The sequence below is a fragment of the Mixophyes fleayi genome, chromosome 3, assembly GCF_038048845.1.
Source record: "Mixophyes fleayi isolate aMixFle1 chromosome 3, aMixFle1.hap1, whole genome shotgun sequence".
NCBI lineage: Eukaryota > Metazoa > Chordata > Amphibia > Anura > Limnodynastidae > Mixophyes > Mixophyes fleayi.
Window position 1 is genome coordinate 88,994,699 of NC_134404.1, and position 26,618 is coordinate 89,021,316.

Below are 26,618 nucleotides of genomic sequence, written 5' to 3' on the forward strand. Positions count from 1 at the left end.
CCTCCATTATCCCTGTAGTAACCTATTTCTTCCCCTCCTCCCATCTCACACATCCTCTCACCACTGCAGTAACACACCGCCTCCTCATTACCTCTGTAGTAGCACTTCCCCCACTACCTATAGAGTAACCCAAATCTACCCTCATCCCGGAAATAAAACATTTTTACCCCCTCCCACGTAACATCTTCCCTGCACACATTTACCTGTTCTTTAAGGCTGCGGACCAAGTCTTTCTTCTGAGACTAAAGTTCTCAGTAGTGCAGGTACATTCTGGCAGTGAAATCAATGTGAAGCTTATTCATTCTGATTCACTGCCAGACTGACCACACTAATAGATGGCTAGCTTGAACGGTTGTGTCTCACTGTGGCTGTGGGGGTGGGGCCAGGGAGAGTCCCAAAGGACAGATTTAAGGAATAGTAGTATTATTTATGTAGCGTTTTGCACTAAATAGTCAGCTCATAGGGATCATAAAAATCAGTTTATACAGGTCTAGAGCCGGGAATCTGGAGACGGACACCGACAGTTTCAAGGAACAATGACCACATCAAGTTCCTGGGAGGTCAAGACCCTTCAACCTATGAATGAAGACCTTAATTCTGTAACTGTATCTGTGTGATGTCACTGCTTTTACAACTGTACAGTGTATAAATTGTTGAGCCCTGGCTTTGGAACCCAGAGCGTTCTGATAGAAGTTTGGCCTAGTACTAGCAGGTGCATGCTTATGGATACCAAACATCACCTTGTATTCTATTTTTTGCAAATAAAATCTATGTGCTTTGGAACCACAGTGATCGCATCAGAGAATCTTTATTTTTAAATGATAGCTACAGACTTAAAGGCCCCTTATAAATAGATTATGATGATGTTTAGGATGTGTGTACATGGTGTAAGAGGAGGGGATGAATTACAATCTATGTATGAGAAGGAGGAAGGTACATTAGAAGGTGTAACAGTGATTTAGGATGTGTGAATGAGGGTAAGGAACATGGATCAGGGTGTGCTGTTTGAGGGTTACTAGGATGTATGTATTTTGTTGAATATAGTGGATGAGACAGCAAGTATGTGCTGGAGTAGAGTGTAATAGCTTCTATTGATGAGAAGCGAACAAGGAGGTTATCATGTAAATTAGTGGATTAGAAAGTGCGACTGAAAGGAAGGAGAGTAAAATATGATCTGTGTATGAGAAGGGGAAAAGGGGTTATTGTGGTGAATTATTGAATTAGACTGTGTGGATGAGGGGAAGGAGAGTGGAATATGATCATCTGTGTATGAGGTTAGTGAGGTTGGTAAGGTGGGCTATAATATGTAGAATAGTAAATTAAGATGTTTGTGTATGAGGAGGAAGAAAGCAGATTATGATAGGTGTATGAGATGACAGGATGGCAGATAGAATATGTAGAATGGTGGAGAAGTTTGTGTGACGATACATTATACTATATGATGAGTGAAAGGATAAAATAGATTAGGCTCAATGGATTGTTAATAACATACAATATGGCTCATTAAGAGTTGGATGAATGTCTGTTTTTTGCTTTCGTTTTGCTTAAAGTATGCATCTGCGTACCTAAAATGCATAAGTATACATTTGTATTTAGTCTTTTGCATATTGCCTGGAGAGCCGGAACAGGGCCAGGCAAACACAGGCTGAGTTCATGTAACTATGACACAATTAGGCGTGGGCACATCCACAGATATATACGTTGTCAAAGGTGTATCACGTGCAGGTGGGGGAAGACTGCTAATATCCAATAATGATGACGATGAACCGCCGGCATTGGTCCTTTAATGTCGGCATTGTGATTCACACTGTTGACATTTTTCAAGCTGTCCCCACAATGGAAGAATTGGCATTTAGCCTGCAGACATTTTCATGTTGCCAGGTGAACTGGAGACATTCCCTGTGTCCTCATCTTTAAAGTCGCAACATTTCCATTTGGGGAAAATATCAGATGCTTTAATTTAATTTGTATTTATGTTTGCACTTAATTACATTTTATATTAAATATGTGACTTTTTCATTTATTAATAGCACTGTGAAGAACATATTCTCTCCTGTGTATATTATTAGATTGGCTAGAAACATGGAGTCTCCCGGACATTCCGAGACAGTTGGCAAGCATGGAGTATAAACACTGGTGAAGCCTGTAATGCCTGGTGAAAATGCTACTGTTTCTAGTTTGACTCAACATATGCATGTAAATACATATTTTATTGTGCCTCTTTTCTTATGGATGTTCCGAGCACAAACACGTCCACTAAATGAGCTCCAAAGTGTGTACCTTCGTTTTCATTACATATCTCATCATACCTTCTTGCAACATGTTCTTACCTCATTGTAGGGAGTATCCTGCATCCCTGAGTCTTCTTTCATTGCCCCTTCTTCCCTGATATTTGGAGTAATGCTCTGAAAGGCTGGCCACCCCATGGAAAATAAACCTGACAATGAAATTATTACATCAGTCTTTCAAATTCTGTAGCTACTTAAACTGCAATAGTCCGCTTTTATTTAATAGATCATTTAAGGATATTTATTGTAAACAAAAGTCATGAAAAATAAAAATTCATCTTGTCACAGTAAAGATATTCATATAACAGTTGTCCTATAATGACAGAACATGAGATATTTGCCATGGAACTTACAATCAGTGGTTGTAGTAGGTCAGTATACAGTGGTATAACATAGTGGTACTGCTCAGTCTTACTCACCACTCGGTAATAACCACTTGGTGGTCAGTTCTCACAATGAAATTTCTCTCCAAAGCAGTAGCCATGTCTACAGAAAAATGGCTGCTGCTTGTATAACTTAGGCAATAATAGAGACAGACTGGAAGATAAATGTTAATCCACCTGAAAATGATGTTCAGGCAAAACTTTATTTGGGAACTTCCCCAAAGCAGAATGAACAAACCAGGAGTTCTACAATTTATTTCATCATTACACAACACCGTTCTCAGTATCTACCTCAGAACACAGGCAGGTCTATGTGTCTGTCTATGTGTCCCATGTGTGTGTGTGTCCATGTGTATGTGTCCCATGTACGTAAGTATAGATCCAAGAGGTCAGGCGCAAGCAAATAAAAGTAAGGTGTACAGAGCAACCAGGCTGGCCAGCCAAATCTGTTCTATTGTTACAAAAATGTTTCATTCAAACAAAATAGTACCACTACGTCAATAATGCAACAAGCAAGCAGCCAAATTCAGATATTAAGTTACGGCAGCAGAAATACAGCACATGACCCGACTATAAATAAGTCTCATGCAGTGTTAGGGCACTCACTTTTTACACCGGTGAAGATTAGTAATGAGTTATAATCAGATAATGTGTCCTCTTCCTGCAGCAAGCTTGGGGCCTGACTGATTTCAGTTTTCCAGTAACCTATAGTAGTTCCACATAACTTTAGTAAGGTGACCATACAGAAATGTTAGTGCATGCACGTTACAGATAATGAATAATTACATTTCAGATATTGAAAATTGTTTCTAAACAATATTTAGATTATATTATTAATGTTTTGTAATTTAATAATATTATATTTTAATGTATTTCCAAAATATCACAGTTAATGGTGTTTGCCTCCAGGACACCATGTAGATTAGCAAACAGTATTCACGAGATTCAAACAGTTAATTTAATTTTCCTCTCTTTTCTTCTTTGCATGTGTGTCTGATTGTGATTTCACTTTTATTGATTTATCTTGTATTATCTTTAGACAAACGTTATGATTATGAAGATAAACAGAACAAGGATTCTGTTTGGGGCCAGACCATACCATTTTAATTCAATCATACTTGCCAACTCTCCCGGAATTTCCAGGAGACTCCCGAAATCCAGGTAGGTGTCCCGGACTCCCGGGAGAACAGGCAAGTATCCCGCATACGGCAACTTACTTGTCAAAATGACGCGATTCACGGTAAATTGCGTCATTTTGGCCCCACCCCGCGCTACAAAAATGTTGCGGGGGTGGGGCCAAAATGATGCTATTATCCGCACCCCAGCCCTTCCCAACATTCAACCACGCCTCCTACCCGGCATCTCCCGGAATTTACTTTTAGAAAGGTTGGCAAGTATGAATTCAATTTGCTTAAAACATCTTTGTTAAGACTTTTGAATTAAACTTGTAGCGAAATATAAAAATTAACAAGATAGTGAGTGGCGATGTGCTCTAGAAATAACAACTTGTTTAAACCAAACAGTAGTAAAATAAGTTTATTTTGATATCCAACTTTCAGTAATTTACATGATTTAATCATTTATATATTTGTACACATTCCACATGTTGGATATTAGTTATTTGGTCATGCACACCAAACTTGGATGTCTTTACTTTTACAGTGCAATTTAGAGTTGAGCTCTAAATTACAGTCTATTTGCAGAAATTAAATCTGCCACTCCCCCATGCAGTGCAACATGGTTTGCCCAAGGTGCAAAATTGATCCATTTCCCTGGATTTACAGCTAACTTGGGTATGAGACACAGGACATTAATTGATGGACTGCATTGTCACAAATATATATTAAGCAAAAAATAGCTGCATTTGTGACTGGTCCATTTATCTAAAAGTGACAAAATATAATATTATACTAAATATCTATATAATTATAATAAAGTAATATAACACTTCTTCCGGAACAGAGAAATATGCTATGGGCGTGATTCATTAAGGATTGTAAATGCCGTAAGTACCATATTTTGCGTAAAAACGCACTGTCCATGCCCAGCGCTGGAGCACAGGCTGCCCAGCCCTGGAGCATAGGCTGCCCAGCCCTGGAGCACAGGCTGCCCAGAGTTGGAGCATACGCTGCCCAGACCTGGAGCACAGGCTGCCCAGAGCGGGAGCATACGCTGCCCAGAGCTGGAGCATACGCTGCCCAGAGTTGGAGCACAGGCTGCCCAGCCCTGGAGCATAGGCTGCCCAGAGCTGGAGCACAGGCTGCCCAGAGCTGGAGCATATGCTGCCCAGAGCTGGAGCATACACCAGTAAACACAAGATCAACCAATTTGTCTTCGAGTACAAAGGACTCCCACAACAGCATACGATTTTAGGGCGGAACGAGCAGGGGAATGTTCGTAAGCATGTTTTCAATGTACATAAAGGGTGTGCCAAGGTCAAGCACACTCAGGAACGTTTGATTCAAATATGGGCATCTCAAAAGATATGTGTTCCTATGTCTTATCACCTGCACCAGCTACAGGTCAGGTATAGGTGTCAAGTGATTGTGATGATGATCCCGTACGCATGCAATCAGGAACAACTGTAAAAATGCACTGTACATATTACTAATATCCTAATAAATGTATTTTATGGGGGAAGGGGGGAATGGAAATTGTTTTTTTTTTTTTAATGTTTTGTCATCAGTGACTATATTATTAACAGGTGACAATATTGATTTTTTTTTCTGTGCATTCTGCTGGGATTTTATATTCCACTTATGTATTGCAGTGTATTTTCTGTCAGAACAGAGTACATCTAGACCCAAATTCAACAATGGCCGTCTTTTCAGATCCGCTCCTTGTTGAATACAGATGTGTGTATGCCTGATTTAAGTGTGTTCTGATAAAAAACAAACACAATTTTCATTCGTTTTGCGTGTCTTAATGAATTAGGCCCTGTATTCTTCCATTTGTCCATTCAGCGATAATTTAGACAATAGGGGTTCATGCTTGATATTTTGTTTAATTCTGACCCACATAGAGATATGATAATAAACAGTCATGCAAATAAAGAGTCCATATAGTTAGACGTACAATGTTGTCATATGTCTATATTGTTCACTTGTTAAAATGTCATAGAGGCTAGTAAAACAATTTAGACGCTTTATTTTAATTTCTTACATATACATCTTACCTTTCCTTTTTAAATACTCTGCAATTAATGCGGCAATATGGACGTAGCACATGGCTGCCTGAAAAGATATTAAAAAAAGAACAATCCTTTCATACATTGCTGTTTCCTTTAAAATATATATCTTGGTGATATTTACTATCACAATGCTGTACAACATACTTGCCAACTCTCCCTGAATGTCAGGGAGACTCCCTGAAATAGGGGTGATCTCCCTCACTCGCTGAAGAGTCTGGCATTCTCCCTGATGCTGAGCCAGTACAAGACGTACATCATGCCATCTGTGGCATGATGACACAGTTCAGAAATTGTGTCCTATGTCCATGTGTCCTATGGAGGTGGCCATTTTCATGGAGACCAAGATTTAATCAAAGACTGACAGGTAAGACAACATGACTTCAGTAATGGAGACAGAAATGTAAAAGACACTTCAGTCTCTAGAGATTCATTAGCTGCTTTTCTTTAACACATAGTTGCCTACTCTCCCGGAATATCCGTGAGACTCCCGCATTTCTGGGAGACCTCCCAGACTCCCGATTAGCATAATCTTAGCCCCGCCCCCTGCTGTAATTGGCCAAAATTGTGACAATCGCTTAGGGGGCGGTGCCAAAATGAGGCGATTCATCAAGCCCAGCCCCCACCTCCCCCAGGATCTCCCTGAACGAGGAAAAGTTAGCAAGTATGCTGTACAAATATAAAATGTATGTATGTTACTATGTGCTTGTGAGACAACTACTATAAAAAAAACTAATTCAAACATTTGGAGAGCCTTATATTAGTGCATACTTACCAACTTTACAATGTTGGTATCCGGGAGCCAGCGGTGGAGGTGGGCGTCATGGGGGGGCCTCCAAAATCCGCGTCATTTTGACGTCATGACAACTGCGTCATTTGACAGCGGGGGGCGGGGCCAAACCCAGGAATCGCGGCGTTTGTGACCTAATTCTGCCCACTTCACTAGGAAGTGGGCAGATCCGGGATTTTGCCACATTCGCCCGGGAGTCCCTCGCAAAATGCAGGAGTCTCCCGGACATTCCGGGAGAGTTGGCAAGTATGTATTAGTGGATAAAAACAGGAAACGTACACATTTGAGAAAAATAAAACAGTACTAAATGTCCTGAGTAGAAATCCTGCACTATATGTCTGAAGCTTATAAATGATATATATTTAACATATTGCATGCAGAAACATAATCACCAAACACACAGTAACATTACATCCTATGTTACTTGTTTTAGTGCAAACTGATTACAGAATTTAATAAAGTGTCTGCATAATTCTACAATAAACAATAGTGGTACTTTGTGTTGTGTTGCCATCTATTGGCCATATGTGGCACTGCATCTGCACTTTTTTTGCCCATTTTTTTCCTTTGGTAATCTTGCTCCAAATATTTTGTTATTTAATAGGTTTTTCATTCCCCTATTGCTTTAAGGGTTTTGGCACTATACATGTATAATGTTATTATCCACAAAAAAGACAAATCTGTTCTCAAACCTTTATGAAATAGTTAGTGCTTGCATACAACAAGTTACATACAGTATTTTCTATAAAAGACTGGTAGGCAATAGCTAAGCAATCTCTATTATTTGAGTCATATATTCCACTCTGTCTACAGTGAAAGGGAAAAGTTTATCTTGGAAGAATAGTCAAGAGCATTAATGTACCGTAAACTTTTTAACCAGAAACATCTGCTTCAATTCATGAAACAAGGAGAATCTCTACAGTGACTGTGTTGTGTCTAGACAATGGCTTATTCCAGCATTAGGGCTACATTTCTGGCTTATATAATTTTCATCTTTCCTTCTGTATACCATTGACAAACTATACAAACTGGCATGTGGTAAGCCACGTATGTGAGTGCAAGAACAATATGCTCTATACTGTGGAAATATGTTCTGGATCTCCTAATAATCTGCAGAGAGGGTCAAAGCTGGAAAGTATATTCCACATGTTGTGTTTATGTGTATATATATATATATATATATATATACACATACATACACACAAACATGCACACACACACACACACACACACACACACACTGTTGACCACCTAGAATTTTCACACACAGCAGTCTCTAGAGTTTACAGACAATGGGGAGCAAAACAAAAATCACCAGTGAGCGGCAGCTCTTTGGGCAGAGATGCCTTGTTACTATACCATCACTTTCACATTGCCGCCCCTGCAATATCCCGGGTTTTTCAAGCCGGGTTTTTTCAGAGTCCCCGAGCATCCCAGCTCACGGGCCCCGTTCACATTGCACCTTGGAATTTCCTGGATTGGCCTCATTCATACTGAACCCAGGTCTGTCCTGGCAATAAGTGTGAGTCATCACAAGAGGAGCTTTGATTGCCTAAAAAATGGTGAGGTTATTTAAAGGGGCAGCACCACTCTCTGTGGTTGTGATCACGCACTTTTGAGTATTGTTTTCAAAGCAACTTTAATTTATTTATCACCTGCTGCTGACTGCGCTTTTTCCCACACTGTGTTAGTATTTTTGCTATGTTATAGTACACTGTTGCATCCTTTACAGTGCCTGTGATGTGTTTTTTGATTTCCTCCTCTCCACTAATCAGCAGCAGCTCACGCACTTCTTCCTCTAGCCAGTGTGCCATGCTTTCTGCTCTCTCTCTTCTCTGCAGCATTGAGATTACGTCATCAACCAGCATCCTTAATCCCCCAATCAGCTTCTTTATGCGAGACTTGGGTTGAAAAACCCAGGTAAGACCGTTCACACTGCAGGCCAGGACTGATACAGGAATAACCCTCCAAAAGTCCTGGGACTTTGCACTGACCCCCCTATCACATCACGCCAGGTCGTTGGAGCTCGCCCCGGCAAAAACCCAGGTTTTTTAGGCAGTCTGAATGAGGTATTAGAGAGGTCAGAGGAGAATAGTCAGACTGGTTCAAGCTGACAGCTGACACTGTTACCACAGTGGTATGCAGAAGAGCATATCTGAATGCACAGCACATCGACCAGTGAAAAAGTTACAGAACTTTGATTACTGCTGCATTATGCAGACGGTAGGGTCAGAATTTGATGTAAACAACATAAATCAAACCAGGCTGGTGGTGTAATGGTATGAGGAATGCTTTCTTGGCACACATTAGACCCTCAATACCAATTTAGCATGGTTTAAATGCCATAGCCTACCTGAGTACTGTTGCTGACCATATGCATCCCTTTATGGCCACAGTCTGCCCATATTCTAATATCTACTTCCAGCAGGATAAAGCACCATGTCACCATGCACACATCATCTCAGCCGAAAAACCTGCAGCAATTGAGTGATGCTATCATACCTATATGGAACAGTATCTCTATGGAATAATTCCAAAACGCTGTTGAATTCCTGAAACAGAGGCTGTTCTGGGGACAAAGGGCAGTCCTGCCCAGTACTAGAAAGGTGTTCCTAATAAAGAGGCCACTGAGTGTATAAAGTGCTCATGTGACTAATTATCTCTAATGTGACTTGTAACAGCCAACAACTTTGAGTTTAAGTTTTGCAACCACAATTAATCCATTAATAACCCGGGCTGATGGGGTTTGTTTTCCATATAACTGAACAATTATAATAGACTCCTATCTCTAAAAGTGTGGAGATTATCAATGGCCATCTGTATTCTAAAATCAATGACAGGCAGTAGATGCAAATGGTGACCATACACCAAAATGTACAATGCCGTACAAGGCAGGAGATGGGGATTATTCCAGTAACCCAGACACTAAGTAGTGAACACAAAGAGGAAACAAATCAGTTTGAAGATTAGAAGGCTTGTTGTACCTCGGATAAGTCCCCATTCCTGGCATGGATTTTTGCCATGCTCTCCAGCCAGGTTCTACGTAGCTCTGGGGTGCTGGCATAGGAGTTTGCCAAACTGTATTGAAGATCCACTAGCATCTCCGGATCTTTCTCGTGCTCTTTCATCTGCGCTGTTGCCATTAAAACTGTCCTGATGCGCTTGGTCAGATCTTTTACCTCTGCTGGAAAAAGAGTATTCTTTGGAGGAAAAAAAAAGTATATTTTAAACAGTACAACTTAAAAGAACATTATTCATTCACCTATTTCATTTGTCTTCAGTTGTTCCATGACTTTACACTTCATATTTATTTATATATTTTTTTCGCTTGCTAATCAGTGTTTAATGAAATAAATATACCATAAAAAAAAAATGACATTTTGTGTTTATCTTATTTTAACTTTAAACCAGCCAGGGAAAAGAGGGGAGGGTGCTAGGTGAGGGATGATGAGATGACAGGGAAAAGAGGAGAGGGTGCTAGGTGAGGGATGATGAGATGACAGGGAAGAGAGGGGAGGGTGCTAGGTGAGGGATGATGAGATGACAGGGAAGAGAGGAGAGGGTGCTAGGTGAGGGATGATGAGATGACAGGGAAGAGAGGGGAGGGTGCTAGGTGAAAGATGATGAGATGACAGGGAAGAGAGGGGAGGGTGCTAGGTGAAAGATGATGAGATGACAGGGAAGAGAGGAGAGGGTGCTAGGTGAAAGATGATGAGATGACAGGGAAGAGAGGGGAGGGTGCTAGGTGAAAGATGATGAGATGACAGGGAAGAGAGGGGAGGGTGCTAGGTGAAAGATGATGAGATGACAGGGAAGAGAGGAGAGGGTGCTAGGTGAAAGATGATGAGATGACAGGGAAGAGAGGGGAGGGTGCTAGGTGAAAGATGATGAGATGACAGGGAAGAGAGGGGAGGGTGCTAGGTGAAAGATGATGAGATGACAGGGAAAAGAGGAGAGGGTGCTAGGTGAAAGATGATGAGATGACAGGGAAGAGAGGAGAGGGTGCTAGGTGAAAGATGATGAGATGACAGGGAAGAGAGGAGAGGGTGCTAGGTGAAAAATGATGAGATGACAGGGAAGAGAGGAGAGGGTGCTAGGTGAAAGATGATGAGATGACAGGGAAGAGAGGAGAGGGTGCTAGGTGAAAGATGATGAGATGACAGGGAAGAGAGGGGAGGGTGCTAGGTGAGGGATGATAGGGGGCCAGAGAAAAGAGGGATGAAAGGAGAACAGGGAAGATAGGCGAGCGTACTAGGAGAAGGATGATAGGGTCACAGGGTCGGGAGGAGTGGGTACCTTGAGAGGGATAATAGGGTGACATAGAAGAGAAGAGAGAGTACAAGGAGAAGGATGATAGAGTCACAGGGAAGAGAGGAGAGAGTACCAGGAGAAGCCTAGGCAAACCTAGTGCCTGGAAACCCCCCTCCAAGCCTGGGGCACTGTATAATTGAAGTGGCTGAACCCTGCTCCCGCTTCACCCAGCTTTGCTTGAAAAGGGAGAGCTGAGTGCACTTAACAGTAGTGCATGCAGCATTGCCCATGCATATTATGGTGATAGGAAGAGTTGGAGAGCAGCTAAGCACTGTCTAAAATTATAGCCATGCCCTCATGTATGCTGGTCACGCCCACTGGCAGTGTGGTGTGGGATCCTGCGTTTGCCCTTGAGAAGGATGATAGGGTGACAGAGAAGAGTGATGAGAAGGTCACAGGGAAGAGAAGAGAGGATACCAGGAGAGAGATAATAGGGTAGCAGAGAAGAGAGGGTACCAGAAGATGATGAAGATGACAAGAGGGTGACAGGGAAGAGAGAAGAGGGTGCCAGAAAAGAGATGATTTGTCTTCTGTAAACCTCCATACATGGTGATCAGTGATGTGTCCTTTAATCTTTTAGTGATCCAAGGTTAACTCTAATATTGCTCGAACATTTATAAAGTGCAAAACGGCTCAGGTGTAGCATAAAATTCTATTTGCAGGTGACATACACCTCACTCAGCGCAAATATACCTCTGCTTACAGAGCAAATGGTGGGGTTTGTGGAGGGGCAGCATTTAGGAGAAAAAAAAAGGTTTGTTTAATGAAAGGAGTGGCGGGAGGTTGGACTTTTGATGTGATGTTTACACTGTTGCACAGAGAGCCTCTTCTGCTTTTAGCGCCCCCCAGCAAATCTAGGCACAGTGCTAGTTTGCACAAGGGCCTCCCCAGCAGGTGTGTATCTTGAGGTGCACGTGGCGAGCCATCTAGATGCACAAATTTATCATGGAAATGTTTTGAAAGTATCTAATGCTCTTTATACATGAAGTCTTCTGTTGTTAGCACATTTGAATAAATATGATTTCCATTGCACAAGGCAAAAATGTGCAAAAGTACACTTGTTAATGCCTCTGCAGCAGCTTACCTTCCCACAGGTAGTACAAATCCATACATTTACTTCAAACTGCAATCAGCTGCTTTTGAGCATAGGGTTTTCAAAATCATATATTTTGCACAATGTTTATGCAGTTTTAGGGCTTCATTATAAAGGTATTGTTTTTATGTTTTATTTGACTTTTTTTAATCAAAGATCTGGATGCGGCAGATGGTTTTGTGAGATGTCCTCTATTACCAGTGCTACCTGGATCAAATAGAAGGTTCCAGTGGATCTACAGTATGATGAATGGCAGGAGATGGTGACAAAACAAGACTACCTCTTGTCCATTCAGAAGACTAGGAACCAACTGAAAGGGCTCTTGGAAACTTTGCTAAATCCATAAGTCCACCACTTGGGTAACGCTTTGGTTCTGGGATGACAGTGCACATGGAAGAACCACATTAGCTCACGTTTTATAAAGAGGATCCACATAGTGCAAAGGGAATGATATTTATTAGAAAATGTAATTATAGCATTGGTAATAAGGGGTCAACAATTATACAGCACACTGCAAATGAAATACTCTCCACTTCACATATTTGTAATTGTTAGTAGCTCTAATATTTCTAGTAGCTCTATAAAGTAGCTTAGCAATATTTTAATGCCATTACCTTCATCTGCTTGTCTCCATTAGCAAAGTTGTTGATAATTGCCAGGGAATGTTGGAATCGAGAACCCCCAATGCCTGCGTCAGCAATCAGTTGACTTACTGCTTTAATGAGCTGTTAACACAAGAGAGATGTATGCGTCCAATGTATTGTACAACATGAAAGGTCATTTAACATATATTAGTGTCATTAGGATTATCTGTGGAATAAATATTCTGTAGAATATATGTCCCGTGTATTCAGAGGATTTACTCAAAGTAATTTTAGTTATGATAATTATAGAGGAAAATGTTTATGTTTGAGCAAAGACAATTGTATAGTTTTATTTTGGAATAAAAACAGCAGTGGTCATTTATTTGTGGCTGCAAGGAATGCTTAGACTTGTAGTTCCACCACAGCTAGAGCATGGGTTGGTCATCTTTGCTGCATGTCCTAATTACTCCCTGAAATATTTTTGCATTATTTTTCAGTATTTCAACTATTTATAATAATACCCTTGATGCTGTATAGCAAGAGTGTTATGCATTGAACACACATTTATTTTTCTATTAAAAAAGTGGCACTCAACATCTGTATTAACATCCATTTCAATATAGTGCAGGTGTGTTATTTATCATTGAGTATGACTGCCCTGATGTATATGGAATGTACATGGATTACATTGCTTATTATCTATAGTCAGAAGTTAGAGAGATGCTAGCTAGCAATCCACACACTGCTGTGCTATGTAGGGTCAAAACATTTCTATACCACAATGCCAACAAAAATACAACGCAAATGTTCCATTCTAAACTAGGTGCAGTAACAAAGTAATTCACCAAAACCCAAGTTTCACTTTCAGATTCACTGTTTTTACTTTAAAAAACATTGACTTCTGCAGCATTTACCAAATGTGACTGTAGAAGTACAATAAGTTCTTCTATAAAGCCGCAGGTAAATTTAGTGTGGAAATTACCTGTAGATGTGATCTCACAATTGACTTTTGTTTGTTATACTCAAAGTTCTTCCTCATGAAGAAATACAGTAGAGCTGAAGCCTCATTTTGAGTGGAGCGGGAGCGATGATTACAGCATTTAAGGACCTCATAGCAGAAAGGACCACAGAGATCAGCTTGACCTTGAAAGAATGCGGAAGGGAACTGGAAGGAAGATAACACTTGTTCAGAAAGAGCTAGAATTTAAGTCCCAATTTTTAGTCTTAACACTTACACAGCTGTCTAATTAAAGGTAGTACATATTACTTGCCTTTACAAAGAATCCTATTTATATACTGTACATTTGAACTTGTAACATGTGAATCACTAAAGCTCACATCTTGGCTGTCATTTTTTAGAGTGTTCGTTGATTCACCTATATTGCACATAAGGCAACCTGGTTCTGGTTCACATCTTTGACATTACACAACTGACAGGAGTAGGGCTCAGCCCCCTCTACACGTTGGCGCCACTAAGTCTGGGCTGGGAGATTTATGGCCTGTGCATGCTCAGATCATTATGTTAACCAGAGCAGCCGGGCAGCACACTGTCCCTGCCTGTCACTGCCGAACGCACCTGCACATAATGTGCAGCCGCCGGCAGCTTTAGATGTCAGAAAGGGGGCGGGTCTAAATTTCTCCCTCTAAATTGCCCCGGGTAGAACAATTTTCTAGATCCGCCCTTGCTGACACGACAGTCTTTGCCACTAGCTAGCACAGAACACGTAAAGGGAAGATATACTATATACACATAGTGTAAGTACAATATGCATTGCAAGCATCTTGATCTATCTATTGAATGTTAACAGAATAAACTGCTTTCTTCTAGAAATAACTTCTTGTCATTAGGGTTCCAGTTTACTTAACAGTTTTACACACTTAGAAATTAAAGTTCAAAAGGATTCAAGTTACTTATTAAATGTATTTTTTACCAGTGAGTAATACTAGTAGTAAGAATATTGCTAGCAAGAGGAAATGTGTTTTAAACATAGTTCCTGTAAAGACATGGTCAGGAAATAAAGGCTCTGAAATTCAGTTTCTGCTCTTCTAGGCTTTGTATGAGATGCTCTCAGAGATATTGCTCTATGTTTTTAGCAAATGTTGGATGAAATAAGGAATTTCTTTCTAGAGAATCTAGAAAACTAATAATTTGAGACTATTCAATGCATAAAGTAAAACTGATCTATGAACCGCGAGTAAAAATCAGCTGAGATTTTCTTCCAAAAAGCGGGGAATTGAATCTGAGCCATAAAATGTAAATAATATGTTTCTATGTTAAGTGCAGACAATAATCTTATAATTTTATTATTATTATTAATTTTTATTTATAAGGCGCCACAAGGTGTCCGTAGCGCCGTACAGGGACAAACAAATTACAATACAATGGGAGACAGCACAGTACAGTAAACAGTAAGCACAGTAACTCAATAAGCTCAATGCACAACTAGAGAGTGCGGGGAAGGGGGAGGGAGGATCCGCAAACGACGGGGCCCAAGAAGGAGGGTGCGAAAGACAGGGAGACCCCCAATGGGGAGGAGGGGGCGAGAGTGGACGTGGGGTGGAGGACCCTCGAGGAGGAGGGCTAAGTAGCTGGAGAGCAGAGTTAGAAGTGGTGGAAACAGGAGGAGAGATGGCCCTGCTCAGAGGAGCGTACAATCTAAGGGGAGGGGTGGACAGACAGAGAGACGCAGGGGAGAGAGGGAGAGTAGGGGGACGGAGGCAGAAGATAAGGTAGGAAGTTAAGTGGGAGACAGAAAGGCTTTAAGAAAAAGGTGAGTCTTTAGGGCCCGTTTGAAACTGGACAGATTAGGGGAAGTTCTGATGGAGGGAGGGAGCTCGTTCCAGTGGAGGGGGGCAGCGCGGGCGAAGTCTTGGATACGCGCATGGGAGGAGGTTATAAGGGGGGAAGAGAGGCGACGGTCAGAGGCAGAACGGAGAGGGCGGGATGGAGCATGAATAGAGAGGAGGGTGGAGATGTAGGGCGCAGTGAAGTTGGTGAGGGCCTTGTAGGTGAGTGTGAGGAGCTTAAAGAGGATTCTGAAGGGGAATGGGAGCAAGTGAAGGGCTAGGTAGAGGGGGGAGACAGACGAGGAGCGGCGAGAAAGGAAAATAAGCCTAGCGGCAGCGTTAAGAACAGATCGAAGGGGAGCGAGATAAGAGTGGGGGAGGCCAGTGAGGAGGAGGTTGCAGTAGTCCTGATCAGAGAGTGGATAAGGCATTTGGTGGCATCTTGGGAGAGGAAGGGCCGGATGCGAGCGATATTACGCAGCTGGAAGCGGCAGGATTTAGCAAGAGAGAGGATGTGGGGGCCAAAGGAGAGAGTGGAGTCGAGGATGACACCAAGGCAGCGAAGTTGGGGGACAGGGGAGATAGAGGTGTTGTCGACAGTGATGGAGTGATAATCTCTGCATATATCAAAATGAAGAGAGAAAATGTAAAGTGAGATAATACAGAAACATAAAAAATGTTATGCTCTTTTGGTAGACTTGGATGATAGCATTTCCATATATCCAAGTGCAGATTGTTCTATTACACTGGTTATAAAGGTGTCATTGAACAACAATGTTCAGAATGCAGTGTGAACAATAGCTTAAGAACCAACTAGAGATGACTTCAGCTTATTTGCATATATATGCACTCCTCAAGATTTATCTCTGTGCTTTTCAGCCATGCCATATTCAATGCAGAAAGCACAGTCAATGGAATGCCCTCAATACATAAAAACTGGCTAAAAACATTAAAGAAGGCCAGAAAGCTTTCATTAAATTAATGATATTTTGTAAACATCCCAATAAGGCACATACAAGTCTATGCAATAAAGTAGGTTCGAAAACCACAATAATTATACAAACTTCACTACTTCAATTTATTATATTTTACAGCGACTTGGCTAATTTCTAGAAAGAAATCCTTGTCAGTACCTTGCATATAAACATCCTCAGAGCAGCAAAAACATGGCGGAGAGCAGCCACGGACTGGTTGATTTGCAGGAAGAGCAGGTGTGTGTCAAACACTTTCTTCATTAAAACACTCTGGCTGTCAGTAGCGCATAATTTCTGAAAATGGGAGAATGTAAGACAATCCATTACAATATAAACTGTGCTATAGGAAGTGGTTGTAGGGGGCACTTGTAATGTATGACACACTGATCATCTCAGGCAGTAGGTTAATGGTCACTTACTTGGTGGCTCTGATTGAAGAGACATAGCAGGTCGAGAACCGTAAGACAGACTTCTGTGGCAATATTACCATCTAAATCAATGTGATGCACAATATCTGTTTCATTAGAATTACCTGTAAATAACAAATTACTGTAGGTGTGAATAGAGACACAAATGCAGTATATGTAAACAGACATACGATGGTGGTACATATTTACAGCTATAATCACTAATATTATAAATAATAATTGTTCTAGTTACAAAAATGCTTATTATATTGTAACCCAGAATTATTGTTGTTCATAGACACTGAATGAAATACACCAGAGAGGTAACATCAGAACAAAGTCCATGACTTTCTTAATTCGGCCTTATTTCACTCCATGGTATAGGATCTTCTATCCAGAATCCTAGTATTCGGAGAGACTGAGTACTGAGTGTCTCCTCCTACAGTCACTGTGAGGAGCACTACTAAATAATATAAAAGAGGGGGTAAATGTCATACACGCAGCCATGATGAATACTTTCTCCAGTGGTCGCAATGAGAAGCGCTGCTATACAAGGGAATATGGCAGAAATTGTTATAAACATGATAGTGGACTCCTTCTACAGTCACTGCAGGGAGCACTGCTAAGCAATGTATTTATATCATTTACTTTTTGCTGTTTGAATATCTTATTTTACTTCAGTGTTGTTATAAGTAATGAGGACAATACAGTGACTGCAGCTTTCGAAACACTTTTACTCTTCTAGTCTCTGCCTATAACAATTTGATCCACATTTCAATGTATTAAGTGGCAATGGATTTATATCTTGGGCAGACCTTTATGTCTGCCATAATTACAAATAAGACATGGTCATCACATTACTAGATGAAAGGAGGTTCCATCTGCATCACAGGAGGGTTTCTTACAGTAAGAGCAGTAAATACTGTGAGTGTGTGTCTGACATATGGGATACATTGTAAAGATCAAAAAATATAAATGCATTTATTCAAAGCGATGCATATAAACACTTAATGTATACATCATACTTGCCAACTTTTGGCTGTTGCTGTCCGGGAGTGGAGGTGGGTGGTATGAGCATAGGGGGGGGGGACATGATGAATAGTGTGATTTTGCCCCCTCCCCCACGATGTAATGATGCGTACACATCATTTTACAGCAGAGGTGGGGTCAAAATTATGCGATTCTCACGAAATCCCATCTTGGCGGCTCTAATGCTGCCCACTTTGGGCAGATGCGGGAGGTTGCCCTACTCTCTCGGGAGCCCGGGAGACCTACCTGGAATTCGGAAGTCTCCTGGACATTTTAGGAGAGTTGGTAAGTATGGTATACATAGGGTAAAAGAAAATCTAACGGTGGTTTCAAACGATTGTTATTTACCTTACCCTGGAACTACAATAGGATTACTATAAAACATGTTGTGAAGGGTGCTACTGGAAGAGAACATTTCAGAGCTGGTACATGGTAATATTCCCTGAATATAGTCCATGTCGAGTTGGAATTGTTTATGAAAAAGCATGACAAAAAAAGCAGAATTGTTTAAAGCAGGCCTGTCCAACCTGTGGCCCTCCAGTTGTTGTGAAACTAGAAGTCCCAGCATGCCCTTCCAGCTATCAACTGGTTGTCTACTGGCAAAGCATGCTGGGGCTTGTAGTTTCACAACACCTGGAGCGCTGCAGGTTGGACAGGCCTGCTTTAAAGCAATGAGACATACGATAGCTATGACTGAGATTACACACATGTAGGTTAAACAGAACAAATGCATGCAAGGGCTGTTGATGAAAAAGGTAATGAACAAGCGATAGCACCGTATGTCAGGGTATGCTGGAAAGAAGGAAAGAAATTGTGACGAAACGAGTGTGATAACACTAACCATGCTGTTTCTCGTTTCTCACATAATGCGATTATAGCAAGTACTTTTTATGGCCCTTGCTTTCATTCCACAGCTCCACAGACTACAACTGCAGTGTCTAATTACATGTGGATAAGGGAACAATGTAGTCCATTGTAAATATGTATATTATGTATTGTATATTGATGATGTGGCAGTGAGGTTGTTATCCATTGTCCTCAAAGTGAAGTCGGGTGGGTTATGGGTAAAAATCAGGTCGTGTCCAGGATACAGATGAGGGGGCTGAAGCTGCATTCATTCTCCCCCCTCTTTCCTCTACAGGAAGCATGGAACAGCTGGGGACCCTGTGACATTACAAAGTACTGTAAGGGGTTAATTTTAGAAGGGGTTGACTGCAACCTTATCTTTGGAGGTGGGGGGAAGCCAATTAGTATTCATTGTTCTCCATAGGACTAGTCCAGATGTTTTGTCTGTGTCTCAGCAGGTGGCTTCTGTGGAAGAACAGCTCATCTTCATTCCCCCCTCCAACCCCCTGATCCAGGGCTTACCAATGTTTAAAGAGAGAGAGACCGAGGGGTTTGCCGAGGGAGGGGAAAGCGCTGTGGAAATTTGACCCTAGATATAAGGAGCCACTCCAGGGGGGAGGTGGTGTTTATTCTGGGATTTCATACATAGAAAGTACAAGATCTGGTTTTGAGTTGTCATTCTCTACCAGAGTCTACATATGCAGGTGAGAGAGATCCATGGGTCATCAAGTCTGGACAGCCAGGTGACTAACTCCTTAAGCTAGTGGGGTAAGGGACAGATGATGTGGTGAACCTGCCCAGCATTTATTTACTGTGTGTACATAATAATCTAGTGATTGTTTTTATTACAATAAATGTATTCCTTTACTTTCTAACTGCATTTGTCTGAGTGACTATACAAATCCTAGAAGGTACTGGGTAGACTTTCCTGGCATAGTGAGGCACCCGTGGGTGGCTAGCCAGCGTGAAGTGGGTAACCTTGGGCCAGAAAACCCAGTATCTTCACAGAAATGTCTATCAATCAAGCTTTCCCACAGCCATCACATACTTAGATGATCTCTCTGAAACTCATCTCTTTACTAGAGCTTGCCTTACCCCCACAGACATAACTCACACTAATACTAATACACCCTCACAACTGTCCCAATCTCCACTCTGAGCCACTCTCACTCCTCTTGTTTCAGTTATCCCCTCTCTTTACCGTGTTTTCATGTCTGCATTTATTTTGCCTACTTTGAATGTCCCTGTTTTATCTATGTCCTGTTTTCCCTACTGTACGGCACTGCGAAGCACTGTGCCGTCTTACACATCTGCAATTATAATAATGGTACTGTGACTGAGAAATAAAATTAAACCCTGCCAGCAGCGTAGATAAGGCAATAATGTAAAGAAGGTGAAATGTATACTGGGGTGTAAAGAGGATGGAGCATCAAGTTATTGCAGTGGAATACAGGTAAATTTACTTACTGGATATTGAACTTGTCAGTTCTATTATCTGAAGAAGTTTGGGATTGGAAAGTGCATTTTTGCCTCGTATTATAGGAAGAGTTTGAGATCTCGGATGTTTGTGGCCATCATGCGCAGACTGCATCCTGCAAGAAAGAACACACTGTACTGTACAACAAGAAGGATGGTAAAGGGCTTGTTCACCTTCATATAACTATCGGATTTTACAGGTCATTCAACAACTTATACTAAATGCATTGCTTTAGCTTCTTTATTGCCTACTATGTGCTAACTATGTCTTTATATCTCCAGGCAGACTTTTATCCCTGTGGGATACAGCACAGATCTGTTGCCTCATCTGCATTAGAACAATATCCAGATATCAGCTTTGTAGTGTTTCCCAGGGCAATGACCTGTGGCTGGGAGGTGATGGAGATGATGGTGGGTCTCTGGCCCCATACAGACATTCATAGGGTGGGAGAGTGGCTGCATGACCAACTATTGTTCTGCATGGTCACACACTGCAAGCTGCACTGGCTATTGCCAAAGTTGTGCACACAGCCTTATGGGGGTGCAATGAATCGTGTGCACCGGGGCCTGATGTTGCTCTCATCGTCCCTGCTGGTCATATAGAAATGTTGCTAAAAAGGTACAGAAGGAAATTAAGTATTAAGTAAAAGCTGCAGGCGGTACAAGGCAAATTAACGCTACATAGACACTAATGGGCGAGGTAATTATTAAAGTAGTTAGAGCAGAAACTATACTAGTAAATTCGCAATTATATATACATATTTTACAAGTTTATCAAAACAAAGCCTAAAACAACAAATAACAGACAGCTAAAAAGGTTATATTGCGTCACCTCAACTACTGCTTATAGCCGGGTACACACTACAGGAAAACTCTAACTCTAATGATACGATACATTCTACCAACGACAGGGGGTAAAAGTCCCGATCAGCATGCTGATGCATGTGTACACGTTATACACCGTTTACCTTCAGATCTGTGTTCTTCATCTGGTCCAAGAGCAGTGTAGTCGTTTAGAGAATGTTCAGTTAATTATAAGCAACACGTTCAAGCAGAGCCGTAACTTAGAATTCTAGCGCCCTGGGCGAGAAAGACAAATGCCGCCCCCCTAGCCCTCAATTTTAACCAAATTAACCCTAAAATATTCCTAAATTGCGCCCCCCTTCAGCGTTGCGCCCTGGGCGGTCGCCCCCTGTCGCACAGCCCTAGTTACGGCCCTGCGTTCAAGCAACTTGTACCTTTATAAAATGTTCTTTTAACCACAAAGACATGATAGTGGAATTAGTATGAAACAATGCAGAGATATAAAGTAGCATCCCATTAGCTCCAGGGCAGTGAAGAGTTAATGTATACACATGATTGGTAGTTGTGTTACATATTACCAGGTGGTTTGCTACTGTCCTAAATGAGTGGTAATATCATTATTTCCTAATTGTGCTAATGCTACACTACAAACATGTAATATGGAGAACATTGTATGTTGACAATAAAAAGGCACCCTACCGTCACTGTTAAACTTCCTATACCACACTAGTATATGTATCTAGATGTTCATACTCTTGTTTTAGATCACATAAATGTATTACATACATAATACTGTACTATAAATATCACAATTTATCATAAAATATTATAAAAACGTCTGTATAATCTTTTTTGGTTGGCAATCCTGTCAAATATTGAACGAAACATCTGAGAGATTTAATATACGTCTCTTGCTACAGACGAATTCCAAGTTATCAATCCAACTTGATTGAGAATATATAAACACGCACATGTTATTATTTTATATATCTATAACTAGTGCAGTAACATCACTTTGCGTTGCACCCTATTTATTTTTCTGCCACTGTAAATAGATCATTGTAAAGTGCATAAATACTGTGCTTTGTACCGTATGTATTTGTCCTTGTTTTATTTGTTTTCTTATATCTGACCACTAATAAGGAAACAATACCAAATAGTAAAGGGATTTATGGCCATTTCGATAAAATATATTGATATTCTATTATTAATGTCATACATTGTTCTGAGGTGTACGTGGGTAGGGTTGCACTTGTGTATTATATGTGTCTGCACTGTTCTGTTATCATATTTTGATGTGCAGCAAATGTACTGATTGATGCAGGTTGAAGAAGTTTGTGGCAGGAATACAATTTATTATCGCCGATCCACTTAGAGTTAATCCCACACATGTGTATAGGTATATTTGTTAATTAGGCGCAGAATTGTTTGTACCACGAATAGGCTATACAGTATGTTAAGAGATGTCACTAAATTATTGTCAAATAATCATCCTGCACATACCCAGTGCATTACTTTATGAGAGTATATATGCTATGAAAGGAATATTTGTTCATCGTTTATTTTTGTCTTAACCAAATTTACCAATAACCTATGGGTAACCTAATATAATCCCATAGGTCATTAGCAGAATAGCTGGCAGTCTTTTCTTTTCTTCACAGTACATGTTTAGCCAATAAGGCATTGAAATGACGGTAGATCGCCTCTATCACCCAATTTCCCAGTGTTTTAATCCCATCCTGTGCTCTTATCCAAAAATGCATTTTAATGCTGCAAATTTATGTATTTTTTTATGCTTTGTTGGGAGGAGGGAGGGTTGTTTTAACAAAATAAATAGTGCACATTTCAAGCTGAGTTAATGATGAGCTCATTCATAAATCTTTTCGAATATGACATGTTGCTTTAAGACTGTAAGAACGCTGAAAGCCTTTGTATGGAACCTTTCTTGACAAGTACGACAGCATATAATCGATGTATCCATTTAACAAATGAACGCAATTTGTTTTCTACATTTAAACTATATATTAATATTAATTATATCAGTGGCAAACGCAGGATTTGTAAACGGGGGTTTCCACACCACGCCACCAGTGGGCGTGACCAGCATGCATGGGGGCATGGCTATAATATTAGACAGTGCTTGGCTGCTCTCCAACTCTTCCTATCCCTATAATATACATAGGCAATGCTGCATGCACTACGGTTAGGTGCACACAGCTCTCTCGTTTCAAGCAGAGCCGAGTGAAGTGAGGGCAGGGTTCAGCCATCTCAATTATACAGTGCCCAAGGCTTGGAGGGGGGTTTCTGGGCACTATGAACCCCCCCCCCCTCTTGGTTTGCCTATGTATATTTTTGCTTATGTACATTAAGATTTAATATTAGGAGATAGTAAGATACATTTGGATCGCAAATGAACACTTGCTGATTGAGGAGATTCTGCTCCTGGGTCACACACTAAAATAATGTCAGACTCTAAACTAGATCTTTTGGGCTGTACAATCATTTAACCCATCACCAACCTGAGTGGGAGGCACATATAGAAACCGTTGCACTTCGTACACCGTTCACATGATTTGGATGTAAATACCCTCAAATTAAAGCTGAAAGTCTGCAGTTAAAGCACATCTTGTTAGTTTCATTTCAAATCCATTGTGGTGGTGTATAGAGCCCAAAATATGAAAATTGTGTTGATGTCCCAATATTTATAGACTTGACTGTATGTACATTTAACATAGTGCCAGCGCTGTCACACCTGTTACATCAATGGATGGTGAAATTCGGGAATAAATGGCTACTAAAATACACTATGGAAACAGCAGGATGAAATACAACCACACTACCATGGATACGTGAACAACTAAGTTATGTATATTGTTGCAACCAGAAGTATTTCTACATACTATTTATGAGATTAGTCTATTTATTGCTCATTGTTGTTTGGTAGTTGATTTATTAATAAAGTGCTTGTTATGAAATTCATATGGACTCCCCAATACATATGTAGGCGGTCATGACTAAGCTAAGAGAGGCTGTATACTTTGGGAACAGGCAGACCAGCCATTTTCTCTCTATGTTAGTGTTAGGTCTCGTACACATGGGAGTGAATTTTATGCTTTACGCCTATGCTTTTAACTAATGTGGTTTTCCGACGCCCGTGTGAACGAGCCCTTAGGCATAGTAGATGTTGATACCGTGGAAAAGTAATGTAATTTAATTGGAAAATCTAACGGTTTAAGTTCATGACTCACTAAGCATTTTATATTCACGAACAATCCACCCTAATTTAACTAATCTTGTAAAAATAACTCTGAACTGCTTATAATGTATATTTTGTACTTGATACACATGCTAACGAGATGAAAATGCAGATAGCAACTGCTGGACACGGCTACTGTTCTCATTAGCATTCAGAAGAAGGCAACAATGCAGATATTGCAGCTGTGTAAATACATTCTGACTTTTCTTGGATACAAAACACAAGTGTGTCCCTGTGTAGAATTGTTTCTGACTCTGTGCCAGGAGCATGGTTTACAATGTGGGAACTAAATTCTGCAAGCAGGTGGTCAGACATAGATCTGTGGGAATACACAGCGACAGTTATGTGTTCTCACAGAGACAGTCACCATATTAACCGTTTAGTTCCACATTCCACACACTGTAAGGCCAGTGTTATTATTTATATTATTCTTATTGTACATAGACAAGTAGGGGTTATTAAACCGTAACTGGGCAATGAATAATATCAATATTGTTGTTTACATTTATTCACCAGAGCAGTTCTTCTCATTAGACGGGAGAGAACCTTACCTCAGATGACACCATCTATAATGGCAGCAGAAACAGTGTTCTCACATCACCTCCTAGCGCCCAATAAGCCTCTCTCCAGCGCCACCTGCAGCTCTGCAGAAGGAGTGCAGGTTCTCAGCAGGGGAGGGCTGGCAGGCTTTACCACAGGGGGCAAGACTCAACTTAGTAGCCTATTTTAAATGAAAAAAAAATGCAGGTGGCCCAGTGACTCAGCCCAAGGTAGCCCACTTTGGAACCAGTCTGGGGGGCAGATGCCCCCCTGCCCCTGGTTCTCAGTCTCCCGCACTTCTTCCTCCAATCACTCTAGTGTGGAGAGGGAGAGGAGGTTCTCTACCGTCTAGTGCTGCCTCCGGTGGTAGGAGGAGGGGGGAACACCCCTGGCAGCAATAGCATTAATGTTAACCAAGTCCAAGAAAATGAGTTCTCATTGTTTCCAATAAAATAAATAATAAGCTATTTTAAAATGTATGGACAATAACACTACTTTTCTAAAATGAGTTTATTAGCTGTAACATTGTGCAGTATATATCACATAAATATGTGTGTGGGGGCATAGGGGATGGGAAGGGGATTATATGGGTTTAGATGAAAAAGTAGCTGAAACTGGTACAAATGACCTGAACCCATATCATTATTTTGATGGGGTCCTCATGGCCCTCAAGCTTCATTTCAGTCACAATCTCCATCTCACAATAATACACAATAAAGCATTGTAAAACATTACAGACGTGGTCCTACGACACATCAAGCACAGCTGTCTAAACTCAAAACAAGTGGCAAAAAGCGCTAATGAAATACCTGTCTAGAGTACGGGTGCCTGGACTATATGTACATTTATTTCACTTTCTGTGGGTATTGAAGAAAAAAACCAAGATGTAGAAGCGATTGCGTCTCTTATGCTGAGAACCATAGTCACATACTTCATATATTATACATATGACTATCACATACCTAGAATACAACAGACACAAACCTACAGTACTCAGGGCCCGAGTTATATCTCATGCAGCACTAAGGCACCTTTAGCTCACCAGCTCATGCCACCTAGTGGTTGGGTAAATGATAACATTTGGACAGCAGATAGTAAGCAGGCATTAATGACAAGAGCAGCAGGACCCTGCACCAGGGCTAGTGGGTATTTTGGTAAAAACATCAGGTTTTGTGTCTGGAAAGAAATAGAGTAAATACTAATAAAGGATTTACCACTGTGGCAGAAGACCGGCTTGGGAAGAAGATCCTTTCAGCAATCCATTGTTCATTGTAGTTTGGGCAAGTTTGAAAGCCGCTGTTATTTTCCTGTTTGGATAAATTTTAATTGTAATGAATCAAATCAGCTCTAAAGTTTGATTTAAAGATTGCTATAGGCAAAATAGGTGACGCCATTAAATATTTACACCCTCTTAGATCTGCATCTGACCTGTACCTCACTCATCTCTGATAATCACTTCTCACTCCTGACTACAAGACGTTCTCATATTGCTATCCATTATAGAAATCCCTACAATACGCGATCAGAGCATTCATGTTTTTACCCGCTCTCTGAAAAGTCACTTTTTCACTAGCGCTAACCCTACTCCCTCCAATACTACACTACTGCCCTAATCTCCACACTCTGTCCTCTTGTCTCAGTTGTGTCCTATTTGTTTTAATGTCACCATTTATTTTATCTACCTTGTCTGTCCCTGTTTTATGTATGCTCTGTTTTACCTACTGCCCAGTAAAAGTGGGAGGCACTTACAAAAACCGTTGCAATTCCTACACTGTTCACCTGATTTGGATGTAAATTCCCTCAAATTAAAGCTGAAAGTCTGCAGTTAAAGCACATCTTGTTTGTTTCATTTCAAATCCATTG

General features: G+C 40.8%; 1 protein-coding gene across 5 annotated transcripts in view; it reads right to left on the reverse strand.

Annotated features, from left to right (window-relative positions):
• The window catches only part of DOCK10 (dedicator of cytokinesis 10), a 256,655-nt gene that overhangs the window by 17,541 nt on the left and 212,496 nt on the right, over positions 1-26,618 (reverse strand). For 4 of the 5 annotated variants that reach the window (XM_075201945.1, XM_075201943.1, XM_075201942.1 and 1 more), the window contains exons 39-48: positions 25,970-26,062; positions 20,147-20,271; positions 16,817-16,929; positions 16,557-16,691; positions 13,619-13,801; positions 12,667-12,777; positions 9,633-9,848; positions 5,847-5,904; positions 3,278-3,376; positions 2,331-2,437 (exon numbers count right to left, since the gene is read on the reverse strand). In XM_075201945.1, coding sequence (XP_075058046.1) covers positions 2,331-2,437; positions 3,278-3,376; positions 5,847-5,904; positions 9,633-9,848; positions 12,667-12,777; positions 13,619-13,801; positions 16,557-16,691; positions 16,817-16,929; positions 20,147-20,271; positions 25,970-26,062 — 1,240 coding nt within the window. The remainder of the gene's footprint in view (positions 1-2,330; positions 2,438-3,277; positions 3,377-5,846; positions 5,905-9,632; positions 9,849-12,666; positions 12,778-13,618; positions 13,802-16,556; positions 16,692-16,816; positions 16,930-20,146; positions 20,272-25,969; positions 26,063-26,618) is intronic. The other variant, XM_075201947.1, reaches the window with a different exon arrangement.